This window comes from Salmo salar, chromosome ssa13, assembly GCF_905237065.1.
Source record: "Salmo salar chromosome ssa13, Ssal_v3.1, whole genome shotgun sequence".
Lineage (NCBI taxonomy): Eukaryota > Metazoa > Chordata > Actinopteri > Salmoniformes > Salmonidae > Salmo > Salmo salar.
Window position 1 is genome coordinate 60,240,183 of NC_059454.1, and position 22,080 is coordinate 60,262,262.

Genomic DNA, 22,080 nt, shown 5'->3' on the forward strand with positions numbered 1-22,080 from the left:
TTTTGTTTCCATTATCATTGCATTATGGGTGAAAAAAAGCACAAAGGCATTCAAGATGTTCTTTATTGAACAGGGAGTAACAACGTCAGGTACACAGAGTTTGTCTGTTCCAACACCATCATCGGAAGACTACCATTCCTTGTAAAAGCATTTGTATTAAGAGGGATGCTGAATAGTGTGCAGGACATGTTACCTTTCTCTTTAGGAACAATTGAGGTTTGCCTTAAACTTCACAGGCAGGTTAAGTATTCAAGAATATTGTTAATAAAAAATAATTCACACCAAATGCACAGACAGACGAGTCAAAAACAGGTTTTTATCCTAAATGGCACCATATTCCCAAAAAGTAGTGCCCTATTTAGTGCCTCAGAGCTAATGCTGCTTAAGTGAAGGACCACTTACCCATCCCATAATAATATAATATCTTAGACACTTCCCTTCTTTGTCAGAGTGTTTACAAGGAGAGAACTCTCCATTACAGAGGAATATTTCACCAAGGAATGTTAATGTTGTAATCCAGTACCAATGATCTGTTTAATGCAACAGCCCCACCATGTGGACAGAAAGTAAACTGTATGTTTACCAAATCCTTTTTTTTATTTTATCTACAGTATCTTATTTTCTCTTATCCGCTTTGGGAAAAAAAAAATAGAAATATATTAGTGTTTACATGATTGTAGTGAAATACAAATGCATAAGACCTTAACAGACCTTTTTCATTTTTATGTTTTGCCGACCTTTAAAACATCTTATAGTTTTATACTAAACTGGGCCCTGTATTCCGAAAAATATTTGATCTGAAATGGTCCTGTAAAAGTGGAATATCAACTGTAGTGTGATTTCCCCACGTGTGCCGCCTCACCTCAACCAAAGCACATCTACTGTAAGGGAAACAAGGTTGTGAGGATAGCTATTTCAATAAAATATTTGGAGGTTTGGGGTTGTTGTGTTCCTTGCCTTATGCCTCAAACTCTAGGCCGAGACCGAGCTTGTGCCCGCCGGTGTTAATGTTTTTCCCATCCAGGAGAGCAGAAAGGGTCAGCTTAATGCCTGTAGACAGAGAGACAGAGACAATACATCAACAAGAGGGAGTAACAAGTACGGCTGTGGTGATCACGAAATTGTCAGCCGGTAATTGTCAAGTTAATGTCAAATTAACATTTAGCATCTCCTGGCTTCCAGACCTTTGGAATACCTACATTTGAAAAAGTATAATAAATCCATGTAACATAGCCTACACCTTCACAATAAATCCATTATTTATTTTATACAGGTCTAAAGAAGCATGATATGAAGAAAATGTAGTCTTATTTCAGAAGAACAGAATAGCATACTCTGAGTTGTCCTTATGTTAGGTCCTGATCTGGCTATGCCAAATGGCTATAGGCTACACTAGTTAATTTAGCAGACAAGATTTGCTAAGAATTCCGTGGCATTATTTTTATTATTTTATAGTTTGAAGAATACAATTGAAAAAAGCTGAATAAAATAGAAAGGATATTTTCTCCAAAAGATTTGAGGGAGTGCACACACGGGGCTATTCTGTGTTGAGCGGTTAACAAAGAAATAGGTATTCCTATATGCATAATTTAGAGTTATTAATGTAACTTTAGTTGTTCTACAAACATTGGAGTATATGTTTGATTTTTAATACATTGTAAGGCTGCATGATGCGACTAATGTTGATTTGAAAAAAGTAGCTTGGAAGGCATGAGCTCTGCCTTGTTTTTTGCACAGGCTGTACACACTACAGTAGTCACTCATTCGCAATTTGACAAGCACTTGATAATGCTTAGAATTTCACAGCGGCATCCCCTTTCTGTGGCCATAATGCACCCTAAAAAAATCCATGCCATTTGTGGCCAGTGGCCGTTGTGCCTTTCTCCCTGAGTGCTGCGCACTCCATTACGTGATCAGGTCTTTCTCACAGGCTACAAGTGAAGACAGACACATCGGGGACACAACTGCACGCGTCCTTATCCAATTCCGAGGTGCATATTGAAGATATTAGAAGAACTGTCCACATATACTTTTTGCCAGCCAACAAGATGAGTAGGCCTAAAGAACAGCAAAAGCACTAGCCAATGTCAATACACCCCATCGTAAAAAGTTTGACCTATTATATTCTAAGCAAGAACTAAATATTCCAAACATAGTCTGGGACAGTTGTGGGATTCGATAGATCCCAAATTAATACAACCACTAGTATCAAAAAAACAATTTTTACGCAATGTGGCTGACGCAACAAATCAGAACATTTAGCTTTAAATCTTGATAAACTATTAGGCTATTTCTTCACATTATAGGCGCAGCAATGTGCACATGGTAGTAGGCTATAAGCACAAATGTTCCATTAACAGAAAACACCATTATCAAGTGACCACAAATGCAATTCTTTTATTATAAAAAGTACATTTTTATGGTGAAAATGATCTTCCCCAAACTTGAAACTCACATGCTGCTTATGTATGCCAGTTAGGCTCTACACCCCTTGTAAAGCGGATTAATGTGCTTCATTTTAAGAAGTTATTTAGCCACTTTAGTTGTGATACAAACAGTATTAAAACATATAGGCCTATGGGCTAGGCTACATGCGGTGTGCGACTGATTCGAAAAAGTCAAAAAATAGATAATATATAATTCACAAGTGATAGGTCAATATTGTCACCCATCAGACTATTATTGATTTAATCTTGTCTTTACATATACTACATCATATGTGAAATGTGTTTGATTTAGAATGGACCCTTATCATGCACCTGTATCGAAATAGGCACAGCGGGGAAAAAAATACATGGAATCTATGCACTTAAATAGAGAATGGAGGATGCTTTTCCCTGTGGTTTATTTTCATGCCAGCCAGGTAGGCTATACTCCTGTTGTAAATATAAACATTAATATTAGGGAAGTTGAGAAATAAATATAGTAGGCCTAGCCTATAGAAAGCTGATGCTCCTCTTTTTAATAGAGGCCATCACTCTGTTTTCTCACGCAATTGCATAGCCTACTGAAATGTTGTGCAACATGAGCTCTCAAGAAGTGTTTGATTAGATTTTCAAATACATTTGCATTGATGTCAGAGTGATTAAAGGGACAATAGAGTGCTGAGGACGAGGCAGTTAGCAAGTTTGGTAGGCTACTAATGACCATCAGCAGCATCAGAGCTTGGAGAAGCCTAATTACCATGACTAAACAGTCACGTGGAATTTGCCTGCCTTCATTACTCGTGACCGCCGGTGTGGTGGTAATACGGTCACCGCAACAGCCCTAGTGACAAGTGACAAGATCAGGGCTCATTGACTGGCTGAGGAGGTCAAAGATCAAGTGCACGCTGCTGTTCTGTCATTTCTTCCCTAAATACAGTGGAAAGGTATTTCAACTGCACATTTCATCTACACTGGCATGGAGAAAAATAATATTTCACAAGACATTTTAATAAAACTTTTGAAAATTACTAACCAGGCTTCAGAGTCTGAGTGTATCCCAGGCCCACGAGGCTAGAGTTGTTCACTCTGGCCTGTTGGAGAAATGTATAGATTAGAAACATGATTATGATAGGATAAAAAAATTAAAAAGTTAAAAAATCATTTTAAACTTATTAGCCTAGTAACTCCCTCTACCTGTCCCCTGAATGTGACCCCAGGCGGAGGTCATGTCTCAGCCAGTAAGAGGACTAGATAGAGTGGCCCCTTACCGAGAAAGATGCGTCGGCATCAATCTGGTACTTGGCTGCAATGCCAAAGTGGGTGTTGCTGTTGCCAGCGGTCCAAGCCAGGTTGACTGCTGTCTCCAGCTGGTCGTTCACCTTCTGGTAGATGGAGCCCCCGAACTCGGTGCCGTCATTTCTGTCATAAAAAAAAAAAAGAAGGTTAGTCATTATTACTATGAGAATGGGGAACTAACATGTATGCAAGTATATTGCAACATCACTATCCATTCCAGTATTCATGTTCAATAAAAAAACTAAAACAAGAACTGTTACAACTACCTAATATCACATGAATTGCAATCAGAAGATCAATATTCACAGTCTAAACTATCAAACTGAGTGTACAAAACATTAGGAACAACTTTCTAATATTGAGTTACACCCCCTTTTGCCCTGAGAAAAGTCTAAATTCGTCGGGCATGGACTCTACAAGGTGTGGAAAGCGTTCCACAGGGATGCTGGCCCATGTTGACATCGATGCTTCCCACAGTTGTTTCGAGTCGGCTGGATGTCCTTTGGGTGGTGAACCATTCTTGATACACACGGGAAACTGTTGTCGTGTCTTTGGCTATGCCGGATTAAGTGAAATGACATGCTATCCTATAAAATCCTTTCTCTGTAATTAATATCACCTGATTAGCTAATCATGTAAATGTAATTAACTAGAAAGTCGGGACACCACGGAAGAGTGTTTATAGAGCCGTTATCTTCCGAATAAACTCTTAAACTTAGTATTATTTTACATCGATAGCAGTCAATATTAATCGTCACCTTATTTTCAGTCTCATAATGAAAGTTGTAAATTCTTGGTTATCTTCACAAAACCTGGCTAACAAGTTGAATCAGCAATACAAAATTGGGTTTAATTATTTATTTACTAAATACCTAACTAATCACACAGAATTACATATACACAGAATACAAATTATGTCATACAGAAAACGTCCCTGGTGGACGGAGCCGACATGGCGGCTTGTTACACAAAGAAAGGGGGTTGGGCTTGAATGAAAGAGCGGGAAGACTGAGGAACAAAAGAAACAGCAGCTATGCTATCGTAAATACATCATCGTATGCATTCTAAATTACCGCCCATTTGGAAAAGGAAAATGCAATAAATATTTACTCTGAGCTGCGCTTCGGTAGGTTGGTCGTAGATGCTGGCCGGGTTGCCCAACAGATCTTCCTGTCCTCGGAAGAATGTCTCTGGTGGTAAATTGGATACGTTGTGGTATCTTCGTCGTGTGTTAGACTGGATCCGTCGTCCGTCCTTTCCTAGTCCACGTCTACAGCGGCCGCTGCTAACTCAACGGCTAGGAAGTATCACTTCTGTAGTGAATGAGCGTTCAAAGTTCATACCATTCACAACCAAAGCTCACGCCGAGGTTGGCTTAGTTCTGTACTTGACATGTGTCCTTTTAACGCAGAGGCTGCAGACCTCACGTAGTGGAACTAACTGGTTACATTGTGTCATTCTCTTATATAGCGGCGAGGGGAGAAGGATGTGTTTCATCGTTTATGACCCCTGTCTCTTCACAGGGGCGGGCCACTGATCAAGCAGGGCACTTTCCTTATGAAAACCCAATTCTCTCAATTGGAAGCTAAAATTACATTTAATCTCCTAACAAACAATTTCAATATCAAACATTTCAATTGCATAACAATTCCATGTGACTCTGATAACTAGAGGGTGTATACTTTCCCAAGTACAGTTTATGACATCCTGTCATCAGTCATAATGTCTCAGATGACAACCGAACTGACATCCATATTCATTATGTTCCAACGCATATTTTCAACTGGTTTTATTACCGAAATATGGTTCCTTTTCCCCCATTTATTTGATGTTCCCAGGCTCTCTATATTTAACAAAGGCTATTCAACAGTCCTTCAGTAGGGTCAGAGAGAGAGGGGAAGGGAGAAAGGTATTTATGGGGGTCATAAACCTTACCCACAGGCCAACGTCATGACACTGTTGAGCGTGAAAAACCCAGCAGCGTTGCAGTTCTTGACACACTCAAACCAGTGCGCCTGGCACCTACTACCATACCCTGTTCAAAGGCACTGAAATCTTTTGTCTTTCCCCATTCACCCTCTGAATAGCACACATACACAATCCATAACAGTGTTTGTATATGCTTATTGGTCATAGTATGGATATAGTTAGCATGCCAAAAGTTCCCAGATGTCGTACTACATTCGCCAAAATACAAAGTATACAAGCAATGGACACTTTTTCCGTGCTTTTCGGGTCAGTAATTCAATTCTACAGAAAAAGAGGAAAATGGCGGAAAATATGCAGCTGAAGTCTGACGAAAGCGGATACAAATTTGTTGCTTTAACAAATTATGACAAATGTTATGAAAATGTTGAGCAATGTAATAAAGTAATTACTTTTCAAATAAGTTACGTTACACGTTATGTTGGCTGACAATTTGCTAGCTACGCTATCCTTACAAACCACATACCCGGTACATACTGTTGTAATGATATGCTATGTTAGCTACCTACTGTAACGTCATTTGGCTACTAATATATCGGACTTGCCAGTATATTTACTTTATGCTAACTACCCAACATTTATTAACTTGATTATTCACGTCATTTATAGCTTAGCTAAGTGGTAAAGTGGTTCGGGTGTGTTTGTAAATTCTCTCTGGCTACCTACTCCGATTTCAGAGCACTCTGGTCTGACTGTACCAGAGCGCAGAATAACTGATGAATTTACAAACGCTCAACACCCGTTGAATGTGGCCGGTGTCAGTAAATGTCAGCAAAAAAGTGTAATTAAATTGTTGCCAGCAGCACCATTACAGTTACCAACAGTCTGGATAACATAAAAACTGCCTACCAGCTCTGCTAGGGTGGGTAAATTGGTCAGAGTGAGCTGTTCTCTCATTTGTGTCTGGAAGTAGCTAGCCAGTTAGCTTGGGTGCTTGACTGCCAGTGAGGTCAGAACACTCGGATCAATCCTACTCCTGGGCCAGAGATTCCAGTATGCGCTCCAGAACGCACTCTGACACTCCAGATTGAATTTACGAACACACCTGAAGACTAGCTAGTAATTTGTTATGCAAACAATAGGTTGCATAGCAACAGCATCAACTTCCAGTAGACAGAATAAGCTCAACTGAAAGGATACCATTCGTTTACAGTATACTAAAATTAACTAATAGTATATAGTAAGTAGTATATACTCATTATGTAGTATACAATATGTTCGTATGGGTATGCGAACACAGCTCAAGTCTCAATTGTCTAAAGGCTTAAAACTCCTTCTTTAACCTGTCTCCTCTTCATCTACACTGATTGAAGTGGATTTAACAGGTGACATCAATAAAGGATCATAGCTTCACCTAGATTCCCCTGGTCAGTCTGTCATGGAAAGAGCAGGTGTTCATAATGTTTTGTACACTCAGTGTATATCAAGGATGAGCTGTCAAATTATTAAATAGCCATGTCTCAGAGCTAATTGACCTTGTCAAAAAAGTGATCATGAATGGAAGGCAAGGTCGCGGCAGGAGGTTAGCTTACTATCCTACCAACAAAGCCCTTTGACAAATCCCATCCATGTGGGATACATAAAATAACTGCCAGTCTGCATCTGAGGGACCAGAGAGACTGCAAGTGCTTAGGGCTGCTAGTGTCCAGACAACGTCAGCTCTCATAGTTCAGAGCTGGAAACAAAATGTTAGTGACTAGTCGTTCAAAAAGCTCAGATGGTTGGAGCATGGTGCTTGCAACAGAGTTGGGGGTGTGCCATATATACAAAATACTTCATCACTGTAAATCATTTTGGATAAGGGTCTTAAAGACCATATATATGGTCCCTAAGCCCCATCACTGGCTTACTGTCAGTGTTGTTAAGCCCCATCACTGGCTTACTGTCAGTGTTGTTAAGCCCCATCACTGGCTTACTGTCAGTGTTGTTAAGCTCCATCACTGGCTTACTGTCAGTGTTGTTAAGCTCCATCACTGGCTTACTGTCAGTGTTGTTGAGCCCCCTTCTTACTTCCATTGTTTGCTGAAGCGCGGAGGCCTACCTGAACCATATTTATGCATCTATACAATGACGGGGTAGGCCGTCATTGTAAATAAGAATTTGCTATTATCTGACTTGCCTAGTTAAATAAATATATCTACTTACACATTTGTGTGGAGCTGGAACTCGTCGGTCTTGTAGCCCACGGCGAAGTTGCTCTGGGTGACCCTGTTCTTCCCGGCCTCAAAGGTCATCTGGTAGCCGGCCAGCCAGCCCTCGTAGCCCACCACCGCCATGCCGTGCACAGCCGTCCCGTTAATGTCATAGTCCACATCACACCCCAGGTTGATGTGCTCCCTCTTGTAGCCAGTCTTAATCTTACCACTCTTCTTGCTGGAGGTGGGGATATGAGAGGAATGGAAGGAAGGAAAAACTTGTGAGTATGAGGTAATATAGGAATCACAGTGACAGAATGGCAAATACATCCAACAATCTACATTGAGCTGAGCAGAACAAAAAAAATGGCAACATGTATTGTGTGATGACATCATTGATTGCAATTAATTAACATTGTGAAACAATTAAATGCTATCTTCACTGAATTAATTGGATAGCCACTTCTTACCCAGTGTTTGGCGAGAAGGAGGAATCAAACGTCAGTTTAAGCCCTTTGGCCAACTGAAGGGAGAAGGTGAGAGAAAGATGGAGAGGTTAAGAAAGATGGAGAGGTTAAGTAAATTAATTTCCGAGACAGATGGAAAGAACGATTAAGAAAGCATCGTTGCGTAATTAAAAGGCATATTGCTATGAGCATTTCACCACTTAACAGGGTGGGGGGCCCCATAGGGAACAGACTCCCACACGAAGAAGACTAAACATGTAAAGTTATGTGTATATATAGTCGTAAAATATATAATAAAAATCAATGAAACAAGTCAGTGAGTGCTGATCTTTTTTATATTTACACTCATTGGCTTATAGCACCCTTCGAACAATGACAGATTGAAGAAAACGGACTAGAGTACACCCTGATCTAAAGAACACATAGTCCTGACCTGGTCCTCCAGAGTGATCTCGGTGCCCAGAGTGTTGTCGGTGTTCCACTTCTCAGTGAAGGTCAGTCCGTGTTCGGCCCACTTGTACTTGGTCTCCAGGGTGCCGGCCACTTTGCTCGTCTCTGTGTTGGCAGAGCCCGTGCTGGTGAACTCCTGGGATTGGGGTCAAACAGAGGTCAGATGTGATCACGTTATTATAGCATCAGACATTATTAGTGAGGATTTGGATCGCTGAGGACCACATTGGCACGTCACAAGTGACGCGGACAATCCGAGAGGTCTTTCACAGGTGTCGATGAGCCAGATAACTAAACAGAAGAAAAATATAAACACAACATGTAAAGTGTTGGTCCCATGTTTATTGAGCCGAAATAAAAAAGCCGCTTATTTCTCTCAGATTTTGTGCACAAATTTGTTTACATCCCTAATAGTGAGCATTTATTCTTTACCAAGATAATCCATCCATCTGACAGGTGTGGCATATCAAGAAGCTGATTAAACAGCATGATCATTACACAGCTGCACCTTGTTTTGGGGACAATAAAAGGCCACTCTAAAATGTGAAGTTTTGTCACAACACAATGCCACAGATGTCTCAAGTTGAGGGAGAGTGCAATTGGCATGCTGACTGCAGGAATGTCCACCATAGCGTTTGCCAGAGAATGTAATGTTAATTTCTCTACCATAAGCTGCCTCCAATGTCATTTTAGAGAATCTGGTAGTACATTCAACCGGCCTCACAACCGTAAACCAGGTGTATGGCGTTGTGTGGGTGAGCGGTTTGCTGATGTCAATTTTGTGAACAGAGTACCCCATGGTGGCAGAAGGAGTTATGGTATGGGCAGTCATAAGCTACAGACAACAAACACAATTGCATTTGATCAATTTCAATGCACAGAATACCGTGACGAGATCCTAAAGCCCATTGTGAGGCCCATTTTTTTGATGGTATCTGTGACCAACAGATGCATATCAGTATTCCCAGTCATGTAAAATCCATTGATTAGGGCATAATTCATTTATTTCAATTGACTGATTTCCTCATAACTGTAACTCAGTAAAATCTTTGAAATTGTTTAATGTTGCGTTTATATTTTTGTTCATCAAGACTGTTTCAAGGACAGCTTTTTTCCATCTACGTAACATTGCAAAAATCTGAAACTTTCTGTCCAAAAATGATGCAGAAAAATGAATCCGTGCTTTTGTCACTTCTAGGTTAGACTACTGCAATGCTCTACTTTCCGGCTACCCGAATAAAGCACTAAATAAACTTAATTTAGTGCTAAACACGGCTGCTAGAATCTTGACTAGAACCAAAAAAGGTGATCATATTACTCCAGTGCTAGCCTCTCTACACTGGCTTCCTGTTAAGGCAAGGGCTGATTTCAAGGTTTTACTGCTAACCTACAAAGCATTACATGGGCTTGCGCCTACCCATCTTTCCGATTTGGTCCTGCCGTACATACCTACACGTACGCTACGGTCACAAGACTCAGGCCTCTTTATTGTCCCTAGGATTTCTAAGCAAACAGCTGGAGGCAGGGCTTTCTTCTATAGAGCTCCATTTTTATGGAATGGTCTGCCTACCAATGTGAGAGACGCAGACTCGGTCTCGACCTTTAAGTCTTTATTGAAGACTCATCTCTTCAGTAGGTCCTATGATTGAGTGTAGTCTGGCCCAGGAGTGTGAAGGTGAACGGAAAGGCACTGGAGCAACGAACCGCCCTTGCTGTCTCTGCCTGGCCGGTTCCCCTCTCTCCACTTGGATTCTCTGCCTCTAACCCTATTACAGGGGCTGAGTCACTGGCTTACTGGTGCTCTTCCATGCCGTCCCTAGGAGGGGTGCGTCACTTGAGTGGGATGAGTCACTGACGTGATCTTCCTGTCCGAGTTGGCGCGCCCCCTTGGGTTGTGCAGTGGGGGAGATCTTCATGGGCTATACTCGGCCTTCTCAGGATGGTAAGTTGGTGGTTGAAGATATCCCTCTAGTGGTGTGGGGGCTGTGCTTTGGCAAAGTGGGTGGGGTTATATCCTGCCTGTTTGGCCCTGTCCGGGGGTATCGTCAGACGGGGCCACAGTGTCTCCCGACCCCTCCTGTCTCAGCCGCCAGTATTTACGCTGCAATAATTTATGTCGGGATGCTATTATATGCTGTTATATCTGGAGTATTTCTCCTGTCTTATCCGGAGTCCTGTGTGAATTTAAGTATGCTCTCTCTAATTCTCTCTCTATTTTTCTCTCTCTCTGAGGACCTGAGCCCTAGGACCATGCCTCAGGACTACCTGGCCTGATGACTCCTTGCTGTCCCCAGTCCACCTGGTCGTGCTGCTACTCCAGTTTCAACTGTTCTGCCTGTGGCTATGGAACCCTGACCTGTTCACTTCTTTTGGCTCAAGGGGTATACGGATTGCAGTGGAACTTACCAGTCCATTCTCTGACTTTGTTTTCAAGTCCAGCTTGATGAGACCAAAACCTGAAAGGCATGGAAGAAAATTAAATCAAACTGTTGTAATTACAATATATTCTATGAGTGCTTTTTAAACTGATGATATATTCCTGTTCAGTTCATTATTTCCACTAACATTCCTAGCAATCTGTTAACGCATGGCTTCTGTTGTTTTCAAAATAAGCATGCCGTCTCTTGCAGACTTATTTTATCACTTCATAAACACATACAGTGCTTATGAAGTGACATAACGTAACAAAATATAGAAAAAGTCAAGGGGTCTGAATACTTTCCGAATGCACTGTAAACCACTGTTCAATACATCCCTCTCTGAGAAATACCAGTCTAGCCTATCACACATCCATTACAACTATTACATTACATTGATAGATTGAGTTTATTGATTTGATGTGGTTTCTACTAGGGCTGTGACAATACCAGTATCACAATATTTTTCTCCATAAATGTGACTCAGGATGACTACATAATGGATGTTTGTTTCCAACATTTGGGCTGTTTTCCTAAAGTTAAATGTGCTTTGTTTCCTTGCCACGATACTAACGAGTACTGCGATACTGGCATCTTTCCCAGCCCTAGTTTCTACACTAGAGTACATTGTCACGTCAGGCACAGTTCACCGCACCAGCTTCCTTCCCATCCATCTCTGTGAGGCAGTGTGCTGGTCGTCCCACCCTCGCCTGGGGGATTTACCTGGGAATCCCCATAATAAGGCCTAGGCCTCAATAGCTCAGTACAGCTTTGTGTCTCTCAGTCAATAACTGCCTAAGGACAGCCAGTCTTACCAAATGGCTATAACACTAGGCCAGTACGACTACAGTCCACTCCTGATTCTCTGCAGGACAGGAGCAAAGGCTGAGTTGAAGAATGATCTAGGAAATAGTGGATAGTAAGTAGTACTGCTCAGTGCTCACCGTATCCCTTGGTAAAGACATCCTTGGCGGACTTGCCAAGGTCAACATAGGTAGGAGGAACGGCCATTATCTGTAAAAAAATAAAATAAAAAAAATCACAAGGGAAAAAAAGGACAGCTTTGTGTTAGGCTACTGCTTAGCACAAAGCTCTGTGAGATAGCAATGGCATACATAAAGCATTAGCAGTGTGCTAGGCCTTCACTGACATAGCAACTGAGGAGAGAACACTGCGTGTGGGGGAGGAGGTGGGAGAGGATTGAGGTCATTGATGGACGGGGTGGCCCGGTAGGGGGAGGGGCAGGCAGACATGCCTCACATCTGCCTGAACAGACTAACCCGTTTGCTCTGACTCATCAGAAAAAGGGTGATGTGCTTGCCTTGCCGGGCTAGAGATTTCACAACAGCAGCCAAACCTGATACACTGGACTGACAGCCAAATTAAAAACGCAAAAACACAGAAGGGTCAGCTAATGAATCAATAAGTGATTTCTAAATGGAAGGTTAGATGTGTTTTATCACTTGTTAGACAACCTCAACTCCACTCTTGCTATAAGAGAATGTGTGGGCAGAGACTTCAATGTTGAGTAACAGGAGGGAAAAATCTGCTTGTTGCAGATTCCATAAAGGATTTCGGCATTGATCATGCTTTTTCGTCCAAGACTAGGCTTAAACTAGAACACTTGCCCTCTACACACGTGTGCACAATGCTAATTTGCAAACAGAATAGCCTATAGCCCAAATGGCTATTTTGTACAGCAGCGCATGCCACATAGCCTACAGCCTCGATCACTTCCTTCAAACACTATTTAATAGAATATTAATGATAAATTACTACACCTTTCTCCCTGTCATACACTGAACAAAAATAAACGCAACAATTTCAAAGATTTTACTAATAAATTCATTAGGCCCTCATCTATGGATTTCACATGACTGGGAATAAAGACATCTGTTGGCCACAGATTCCTTAAAATAAAAAAGTAGGGGTGTGGATCAGAAAACCTGGTGTGACCAGCACTTGCCTCATGCAGCCCGATACATAAAGTAAAGCCCCGCCTTATCTCAGCTCACTGGTCACCATAGCAGCACCCACCCGTAGCACGCGCTCCAGCAGGTATATCTCACTGGTCACCCCCAAAGCCAATTCCTCCTTTGGCCGCCTTTCCTTCCAGTTCTCTGCTGCCAATGACTAGAACGAACTGCAAAAATCACTGAAGCTGGAGAGCAATAACTCCCGCACCAGCTGTCAGAGCAGCTCACAGATCACTGCACCTGTACATAGCCCATCTGTAAACTGCCCACCCAACTACCTCATCCCCATACTGTATTTATTTATTTATCTATCTATCTATCTCTTGCTCATTTGCACCCCAGTATCTCTACTTGCACATTCAACTTCTGCACATCTACCATTCCAGTGTCTAATTGCTATATTGTAATTACTTCGCCACCATGGCCTATTTATTGCCTTACCTCCCTTATCTTACCTCATTTGCACCCACTGTATATAGATTTTTATTTTTTCTACTGTATTATTGACTGTATGTTTGTTTATTCCATGTGTAACTCTGTGTTGTTGTATGTGTCGAACTGCTGTGCTTTATCTTGGCCAGGTCGCAGTTGTAAATGAAAACTTGCTCTCAACTAGTTAAATAAAACTGAAATTTAAAAAAAATTTAAAACATCTCCTTCGCATAGAGTTGATAAGGCTGTTGATTATGGTCTGTGAAAAGTTGTCCCATTCCTATTCAATAGCTGTGTGAAGTCGTTGGATATTGGCGGGAACTTGAACACGCTGTCGTACACATCGATCTAGAGCATCCCAAACATGCTCAATGGGTGAAATTTCTGGTAAGTATGCAAGCCATGGAAGAACTGGGACATTTTCAGCTTCCAGGAATTTTGTAGAGATCCTTGCGAAATGGTGCCGTGCATTATAATGCTGAAACATGATGTGATGGCAGCGGATGAATTCACGACAATGGGCCTCAGGATCTTGTCACAGTATCTCTGCGCATTCAAATTACCATCAATACAATCCAATTATGTTCGATGTACGTAGCTTATGCCTGCCAATACCATAACCCCACCGCCACTATGGGGTAATCTGTTCACAACGTTGACATAAGCAAATCGCTCGCCCACACGACGCCATGCACGCTGTCTGCCATCTGCCTGGTACAGTTGAAACCGGGATTCATCCGTGAAGAGCACACTTCTCCAGCGTGCCAGTGGCCATCGATGGTGAGCTTTTGCCCACTGACATCGGTTACAATGCCGAACTGCAGTCAGGTCAAGACCCTGGTGAGGATGACGAGCATGCAGATGAGCTCCCCTGAGACGGTTTCTGTAAAACGATGTTGGAGGTGGCACATGTTAGAGAAATTAACATTCAATTATATGGCAATAGCATACCAATTGCATGCTCCCTCAAAACTTCAGACATCTGTGGCATTGTGATGTGACAAAACTGCACATTTTAGAGTGGCCTTTTATTGTGCCCTGCACAAGGTGCACCCATGTAATGATCATGCTGTTTAATCAGCTTCTTGATATGCCACACCTGTCAAGTGGATGGATTATCTTGGTAAAGGAGAAATGCTCACTAACAGTGATGGAAACACATTTGTGCACAAAACTAGAAAAAATGTATAATAATGTGCGTATGGAACATTTGTGACCCTTCATTTCAGCTCATGAAACATAGGACCAACACTTTAGTTTATATTTTTGTTCAGTGTAAATGCATGGTTTAGTGACACCCAAAACCAATTATTACACATCTCTCATTTCTACATGCTTTGAAATTCAGTGGGGTGGCTGGTAGCCTAGTGGTAGAGCATTGGGCCAGTAAGCGAAAGGTTTCTGGATCGAATCCCAGAACTGACAAGGTAAAGATCTGTCATTCTGCCCCCGAGCAAGGCAGAACGACAGATTGTTCCCCGGACGCCAAAGACGTGGATGTGGATTAAGGAAGCCCCCCGCACCTCTCTGATTCAGAGGTTGGGTTAAATGCGGAAGGCACATTTCAGTTCAGAATTCAGTTTTTAATACGAGCCATCTTCAGTGACCAACAGGCACTCGCTCGAAGGGGACCACGGTAGGAGACAGGAAGTGTCAAACATCAGGCATTCCAGAATACACACACACACATCCCGCTCACACACATTACACAAATACACACACAGGAAGAAGCACTGAACCTTTGAGGATCATTATTGGTGGGAGAGGTTAGAATATTAGGCCATACAGAGAATAATGTCCGTGGGGTCTTGAGGAATGTACTAGCTAGTCTACATAACAGGGTCTTCAAGGAAAGCCACATAATGTGTCCTTCTGGTCCCTCTTGAGATAGAAATACTCCGTTGCACAAAGTCAATGAAATCTCATCAGACGATAGCTTTTTCAAATAAGCATATCTGAACAGAAATATCAAGGGAACATCGACTGACAGGACCTTGAGATAGGAGATTGATCAAGCAGTCAATTGAGAACGTTAGCATTGTTGCATTAAACCATCTGTCTGACAACGGGTCTCACGTTCCATGTACACTAGAGAGATGGAAATGCAATGTACACGTTTCCCAGACAGTTGTCACAGAATCTGCAACCTGCTGCCTGATACGAGCAGTCCTTCTGCCTGGTGATGTCCAAGGGGTTATGCAACAAGGCGGCAGAAACATCACTGCTTGTGCTTAAACATCTTTAGCTTACTTGCTAACGAAGTAGAAAACTTGCTCGCTTGCAGAGGTTGGCAAGCAATTGGTGGACTGCGGGACAAGCGCATACACTGCACATTATCGCTGGCTATAGCTAGTAACTTTAATCAAAATGCAGAGAACAGTACCTAAGCTCATTCAATTCAAATAAGAATGCGTCAGGGTATTAGGTAGTTACTCGAGGCCATGTTCACGTAGTTAGCTAGCCAGATAGCTAACTCATCAGGCTAGCTTGCGGTTTGCTGATCAGCATTTCTCCTCCTGGACTGCTTCTAACGCAACGTTACTGGTTGCGTGGTGGATACTCGTGCCATCTCTTCCGACTCAAGCCAAGAGGTCAATGTCTAGAACAATAGTGCCCCATAATATGCCACAATACTAGCTACATTTCAACATACCTCTGTCAGTGCTTTCCAACCCTGCCTGAGGAGATTCCTGTCAACTCGACAACGGGAGGGGTAAGAGGAGGTGCCACAGCGTTTCACACGCTAGAAGTCAAGCAAGCGTATGAAAAAAAAAGAGGCATGACTCTTGCGTTGTCTTTGTGGCGCACGCGCTGTCGATCGTTTGACGTCCGCATAGCGCGTCATCGGTAGGCTTCAAACCCGCCACCGTTAACAGCCGATCTAGAATCAGCTCGTCCCACCTCCTCACCAATCCCCATCATTATGGGCTTATAACAAAACCGTCCCTGGTCAACGAGTAGCCTAATCGCTGGAATGCAGGAATGTCGCATCAACGTTGCACAGGAGAGGCAGGAGGTGACGTTGAGCACTCATCACAATCGACTTCTGTAAGGCATTATCTGTATCCCCAGCAAATCCTGGCTGTTTAACGCAATTTATACATTAAAAATGTGCATATTGTGAAGGCCTTTTTATGTGTAAGCCTATCATGCAGTTGCAATTTTGAACTTTTATTTGTCATATACAAGTCACCTCAGTGCCAGTTTCTATACTGTGTTCTGCACTCTTGTGAGCCTCATGAGTGTTGTGTATGGCAGCATAGGTGCAAAGCTTTTTGTGAAATAGTGTGTAACTTGTTTTCATAGAATAGTGTGGAAGTGGTTGTGTGGAACCCTGCCAAACCCCACGACTTCCTCTGTCATAGTTAGGGTGCAGCTGGCAGCAAATACCTCCAGCTATTATCTAGTGAAAATAACTACAATGTGATACCGTCTATAGCAGTTCACTTTCGATGTCAGATTAGTTATGCTCAAGATAACATATTTATATATATATTTTTATTTTTATTAAATCGCTGGTTACGGTACGTGTCTATAGGCACCCAGGTGACCCAGGAAGTAGAAATGCAAAGCTAGGCCAATGGAGAGCATTCAGTACCATGTTCATCTTCGAAACTATGATATGCACCTACGGTAATTATGTCTCCCTTTATTGAATTATGTTTTTATCTTTGCTGCTACGAAATAGGCAAAATACCCTACAAATAAAGACATTTGGAAAGCCGTTTGTTTTGCAAGCATTTATGAACATTTGCAATCCCAAATGTGCTCGAATGGCTTCTAGGAAGGTTAGTAGCACTACAATATCTTCAGAGGACAAGGGGACCATGAAACTGCCTTATCAAAGAACCAAAGGAGAGGCCGCAGACTGAATGAGGGCATGGGAGAAGCTTTGAGCTGTTTTGGCCAGTAGGTGACAGTGTAAGCAATGTAATGTGACTCCTCTCTGTTTCCAGAAAGCACAGTGAAAGTCTCCTCAAATTAGCAAAAAAAATAAGAACTTCAAATTCATTTTAATAATTTGATAAATCTTCATATAGTATTTTCTTGAAGTTATTTGATTGATTAGAAAAGGTTAGTTACTGTATGAACTTAAACTATTTGTATTTCTAAAAAGAAAATCAATTTGGTTTCAATGTTAATCATATGTTGAATATACTGCTAAAAATAACATATACTGTTGGGTTTTAGCTCAGTTGAAAAGAATAAGGAACATGTTGTATTTCTCTGACTAATAAACACATTAATATCACATAAAATAGCAACACCTCAAATTAAATAAAAAGCCTCAGCATTTTGAAATAATTTATGTGAACATTCTCATACTGTCAGCCAGAAAAGAACAACTACTATGAAAATGATTTAAGTGTTATGTAGTTACATAACTATCTGATAGAGTCTTTATATTTGCCTTAATCTTAATAGCAACATTTCAATTCTTATTTTAATTGATAGTACTTTAAGTGGCATTTATGTTATTTCATTTGAGCTAATTCTTCAAAGTAAATAGGAGCTGTTTTTGTCATTTAATTTCTGTAATAATTGATTAATTCCAAGATAATATCATGCCGTGTTTGAGGCAGTTCTTTTGTGATTTAATTTTCTTTAAGATGGCTTGAAGTAAGTCATGTCAGTAAACAATAATGAATGATGTTAATTATAACAGCAGAGCAGTTATAAACAGCATGATTCCGAACTAACAAACACTCTGTCATTGACGTAGAGACTCTTATATTTATTTATTTATTTACCAACATCGACTGATTGTTTTAATTAACTCAAGTTAAAGCTACAATCCTTAGTTGCTACATCCATTTTTGGACTTATAAATGTATGATATATATATATATATATATATATATATATATATATACCCATTGATTCTTGAAGAATATAACTTAGAAATGCCTCGTGAGCTTAGTTCAACTGTCGTACCACATCAGAACCCAAAATATAATCTTGTTTTGCTGCAATATTTGTAAACAATGTAAATTAAAACAAACACTGTATAGCCTCAAAACATGGTTTAAACTCAACATTTTTTATATCATGGATAGTTAGTCCTTGCATCCATAGCTCTGTCTATGAATTTAAGAGTGGTTGCATTTCTTAGTTTTTTACCAAAACAGAAGCGGTTTTGTTATTGTTTCAATTAAGGATTCTAGCTTTGAGGTATTTCCTTAAATTCTTGAATTGCTCTTTTGTCTTGAACATGCAAAATTGCATTTTGCTGTTCTTGTGTCATTGTATCCTGAATCACATTTTACCACCAATTTCTCATTTGTCGCCTTTCAGTCGCCTGCATATGAAGCCAAATTCATTTTAAAATTATCCTCAAGTAATATCTGGATTCTCCTTTCATCCCCACGCATCAAAGCCAACCAATGCACACTTCAAACAGCCATCACCAACTGCCAATCACGTATCTAAAGATGACAAACACAACAGAAAATGCTAATCAACCCAGGGCCCGCATCTACAAAGTAAATAAAGAAATTATAAACAGATGCCATAATTTACAACATATGGATAAATAAAGCACTATGTCATCTTTTTCAAAACAGCGGTTCAAGCGAGGTCCAAAACCCTCCCATCCAACCAAGCCCCTCGTGAGTCAATGACTTCACTGGAGCCTGATGTATGTTGATGCTTTTTCCATTCAGCGCTGAATGGAAGTCCGCAACCCAGACTCTGGTTATGGTTGTATAAATCATTTTATTTTCCCCAAGTTCCTACTCAAACAGCCGCTCTCCAAAGACCTTCTAACTTCCATTAACTATAGGCAATGATTGAATATGGTAACTGACGTTTTTGAAGATGGGATGGTTTATTGTCTCGCACTTTTCTAAGTAAAACATCATTTCTATTAATGATTGGAAATGTTTTTTAGAGAGGGGGTGACACAGAATACAATAAGTAGTTAGTAGGAGATTCAGTCAACCTTTTCTGGACTTCTTGACTTTTTGAAACCCCCATAGTCCGCTGTTGGCTGTCCTGCCCTAGCACATAAAGTTAGTAATGCCAAAGATGAGCTAAAACAATATGAAAGGTGTCACGCCCTGACCGTAGAGAGCCCTTGGTTCTCTATGGTGTAGTAGGTCAGGGCGTGACTAGGGGGTGATCTAGTATGTTTATTTCTATGTTGGTGCTAATATGGTTCCCAATTAGAGGTAGCTGTTTATCGTTTCCTCTGATTGGGGATCATATTTAGGTAGCTATTTCCCCACCTGTGTTTTGTGGGATATTGATTGTTAGTGTGTGTTTGGGCACTACGTCCTCACGGTCTTTGTAAGTTTTGTTATTTTGTTTTGTTAGTTTCACTTAAATAAATATGTGGAACTATACTCACGCTGCGCCTTGGTCTGATCATATTCAAGAATGTGACAAAAGGTGTACTTTGAAAGGGTTTGTTTTTCTCTTCAGTTCAACGTTGCAGAAGTTGTTAACATTATAGGGGGGAAAAGATGTGTGTGTGTGTGTTTCCTGGCTGAACTTTGGTAGAAGGTATGAGACATGTCAAGGCTTGACTGTGGTCAAAGCTGTTCTTGCATACGTACACACACACACACACACACACACACACACACACACACACACACACACACACACACACACACACACACACACACACACACACACACACACACACACACACACACACACACACACACACACACACACACACACATTTGAGCCTTGAGTCACTCTTGCTATGCCTGCATGTTTTGTTCTAAGTGTGAGAGACTGAGATCTTTATCTAGCTACCATGCACTGTAGTCCAGGGATTGCAGTAAGATGGGTAACAGACAGTTTCACAGTAGTGGAGAGATCTGTGCTGATAATTGGGTATGCTCAGATGCACCTTTTTCCAGTATAGAACAAGCTTTGTTGTGGGAACAAAAGTATTTCTGCAATCGCCCACTTTCTATTTCCCAAATCACCTCGCAGTGTAACACTGTGGTAATAATTCCATAGATATGTTATCAATCTTTCTGTTTACTAATAGAAACATATGAAGGGCCAATGTGTCTAGATTAATATTTTCAACACAACAACTGATCATTCAAACAATGATGATATTTTTGCCATTCATAATAACAACACAGGTTTGACTCAGAGAAGGGAGAGGCGTTCAGCATTGACGTTATTGGACAACAACTATACAGTTCAGAGAGGCCTGCACCTCACTGTACCCAACATCAACATGTGTACTGAATGTGATCATCTAATCAACAGATTCTCCATATTCTCCCCCCCCCAGGTGTCTGCACATCAAAGGGGCAAAGGATGGAACGGTATCTCTATGCCTGCACTTACTACTGTGAACAAGCCTGGTTTTAACCCACTAGACATGGCCAAGAAGAAACCTAGGATTTTGAATTTCATTACTCTACCGCTGCATGGTTGATGTGTTGATACCATTTGCAACCTTTAGGTAAGGTTGGACCACAAAAGAAACAAAGCCCTAATTAAGATTCATTATCAAGTAAATACTACAGTACTTTGACAAGATGTAGCACAGAGAAAGGAAAATGTAATCAATCACACTCGACCCTTTTGAAATGAACATATTTTCAAACACAGCAAACAGCAACTGAGAGGCAATGATGGATGATAACTTCCAGACTGTTATGCAGTGGAAACAAGCGTTTTGCTTGTTGTGTAACACCTTACTGAGAAATGTGCAGCTCCTTTATCTAAAGTGTAAAGAAATCAGACAACAAAAGGAGATGTCTACTCCAAGGCTTGGCATATGTGCTAGCTTTGAGGAGATAGACAGGAAACCTTAAATGCCAGGCTTGCGTCTCTGAGTAACGAACATACAGTACATCCTCAGACCGTCTTGTCACATCCAAGCAACCCTAAATAAAACTTCTAAACATACATCATTGCTTTTCCCCTCAGTATGAGAAATATCAGTCTCAGTCCATCATCTTTTATAGTTCTGAGGAGGAGACGTAGCGTTCCCCAATGGCCCCAATAGATCCCCTTTATTAATTCTGGTCCCGGATAACGAAATGACATACATTATTTAACATGATGTATTTTTGTCTTTCTAGTTCGAGTCACTATGGACTCTAAAGCCAACTTTAGTGATGGTGCATCTTTGGCTTGCTCAGTGTAAGAATAACACATTTACAAAGCTCTACATAGTTATCTCTTTCCCCAAAACCGTAACTGCTCAGCCCTGACAAAATATTTTTAAAAACTTCAGTTTGGAGCAAATATGTGAAAACCAAGAGTCCTTAACACCATGCAACAACAATGGCTATTATATCAACCACTGCTCCACCAACCACCATTCAAGACCAATACATCATATCAGTAGTAAAGATAAGAGGTCTATCTAGCCTCAATGAATGTTTTCAGTTGTTCCAGTTTAGAAAATCAAGAGAAATAACAACAGTTGATATATGTGTGGTGAATCTCTTGCTGCCATTGCCAGAGCAACCCTGTAATCTAGCCCATCATAAAACCAGAACAGATTTGGTCTA

At 41.0% G+C, this 22,080-nt stretch overlaps 1 protein-coding gene across 1 annotated transcript; it reads right to left on the bottom strand.

Annotated features, from left to right (window-relative positions):
* Positions 1 to 49: 49 nt before the first annotated feature.
* Positions 50 to 16,412, bottom strand: LOC106567523 (voltage-dependent anion-selective channel protein 1). Its single transcript, XM_014136870.2, has 9 exons — positions 16,239 to 16,412; positions 12,122 to 12,191; positions 11,167 to 11,216; positions 8,744 to 8,896; positions 8,314 to 8,366; positions 7,854 to 8,081; positions 3,695 to 3,845; positions 3,460 to 3,517; positions 50 to 1,050 (listed from the first exon to the last, which is right to left on the bottom strand). The coding sequence occupies exons 2-9, from the start codon at positions 12,186 to 12,188 to the stop codon at positions 959 to 961; spliced, it is 852 nt and encodes a 283-aa protein (XP_013992345.1). The 5' UTR covers positions 12,189 to 12,191; positions 16,239 to 16,412; the 3' UTR covers positions 50 to 958.
* Positions 16,413 to 22,080: the final 5,668 nt, after the last annotated feature.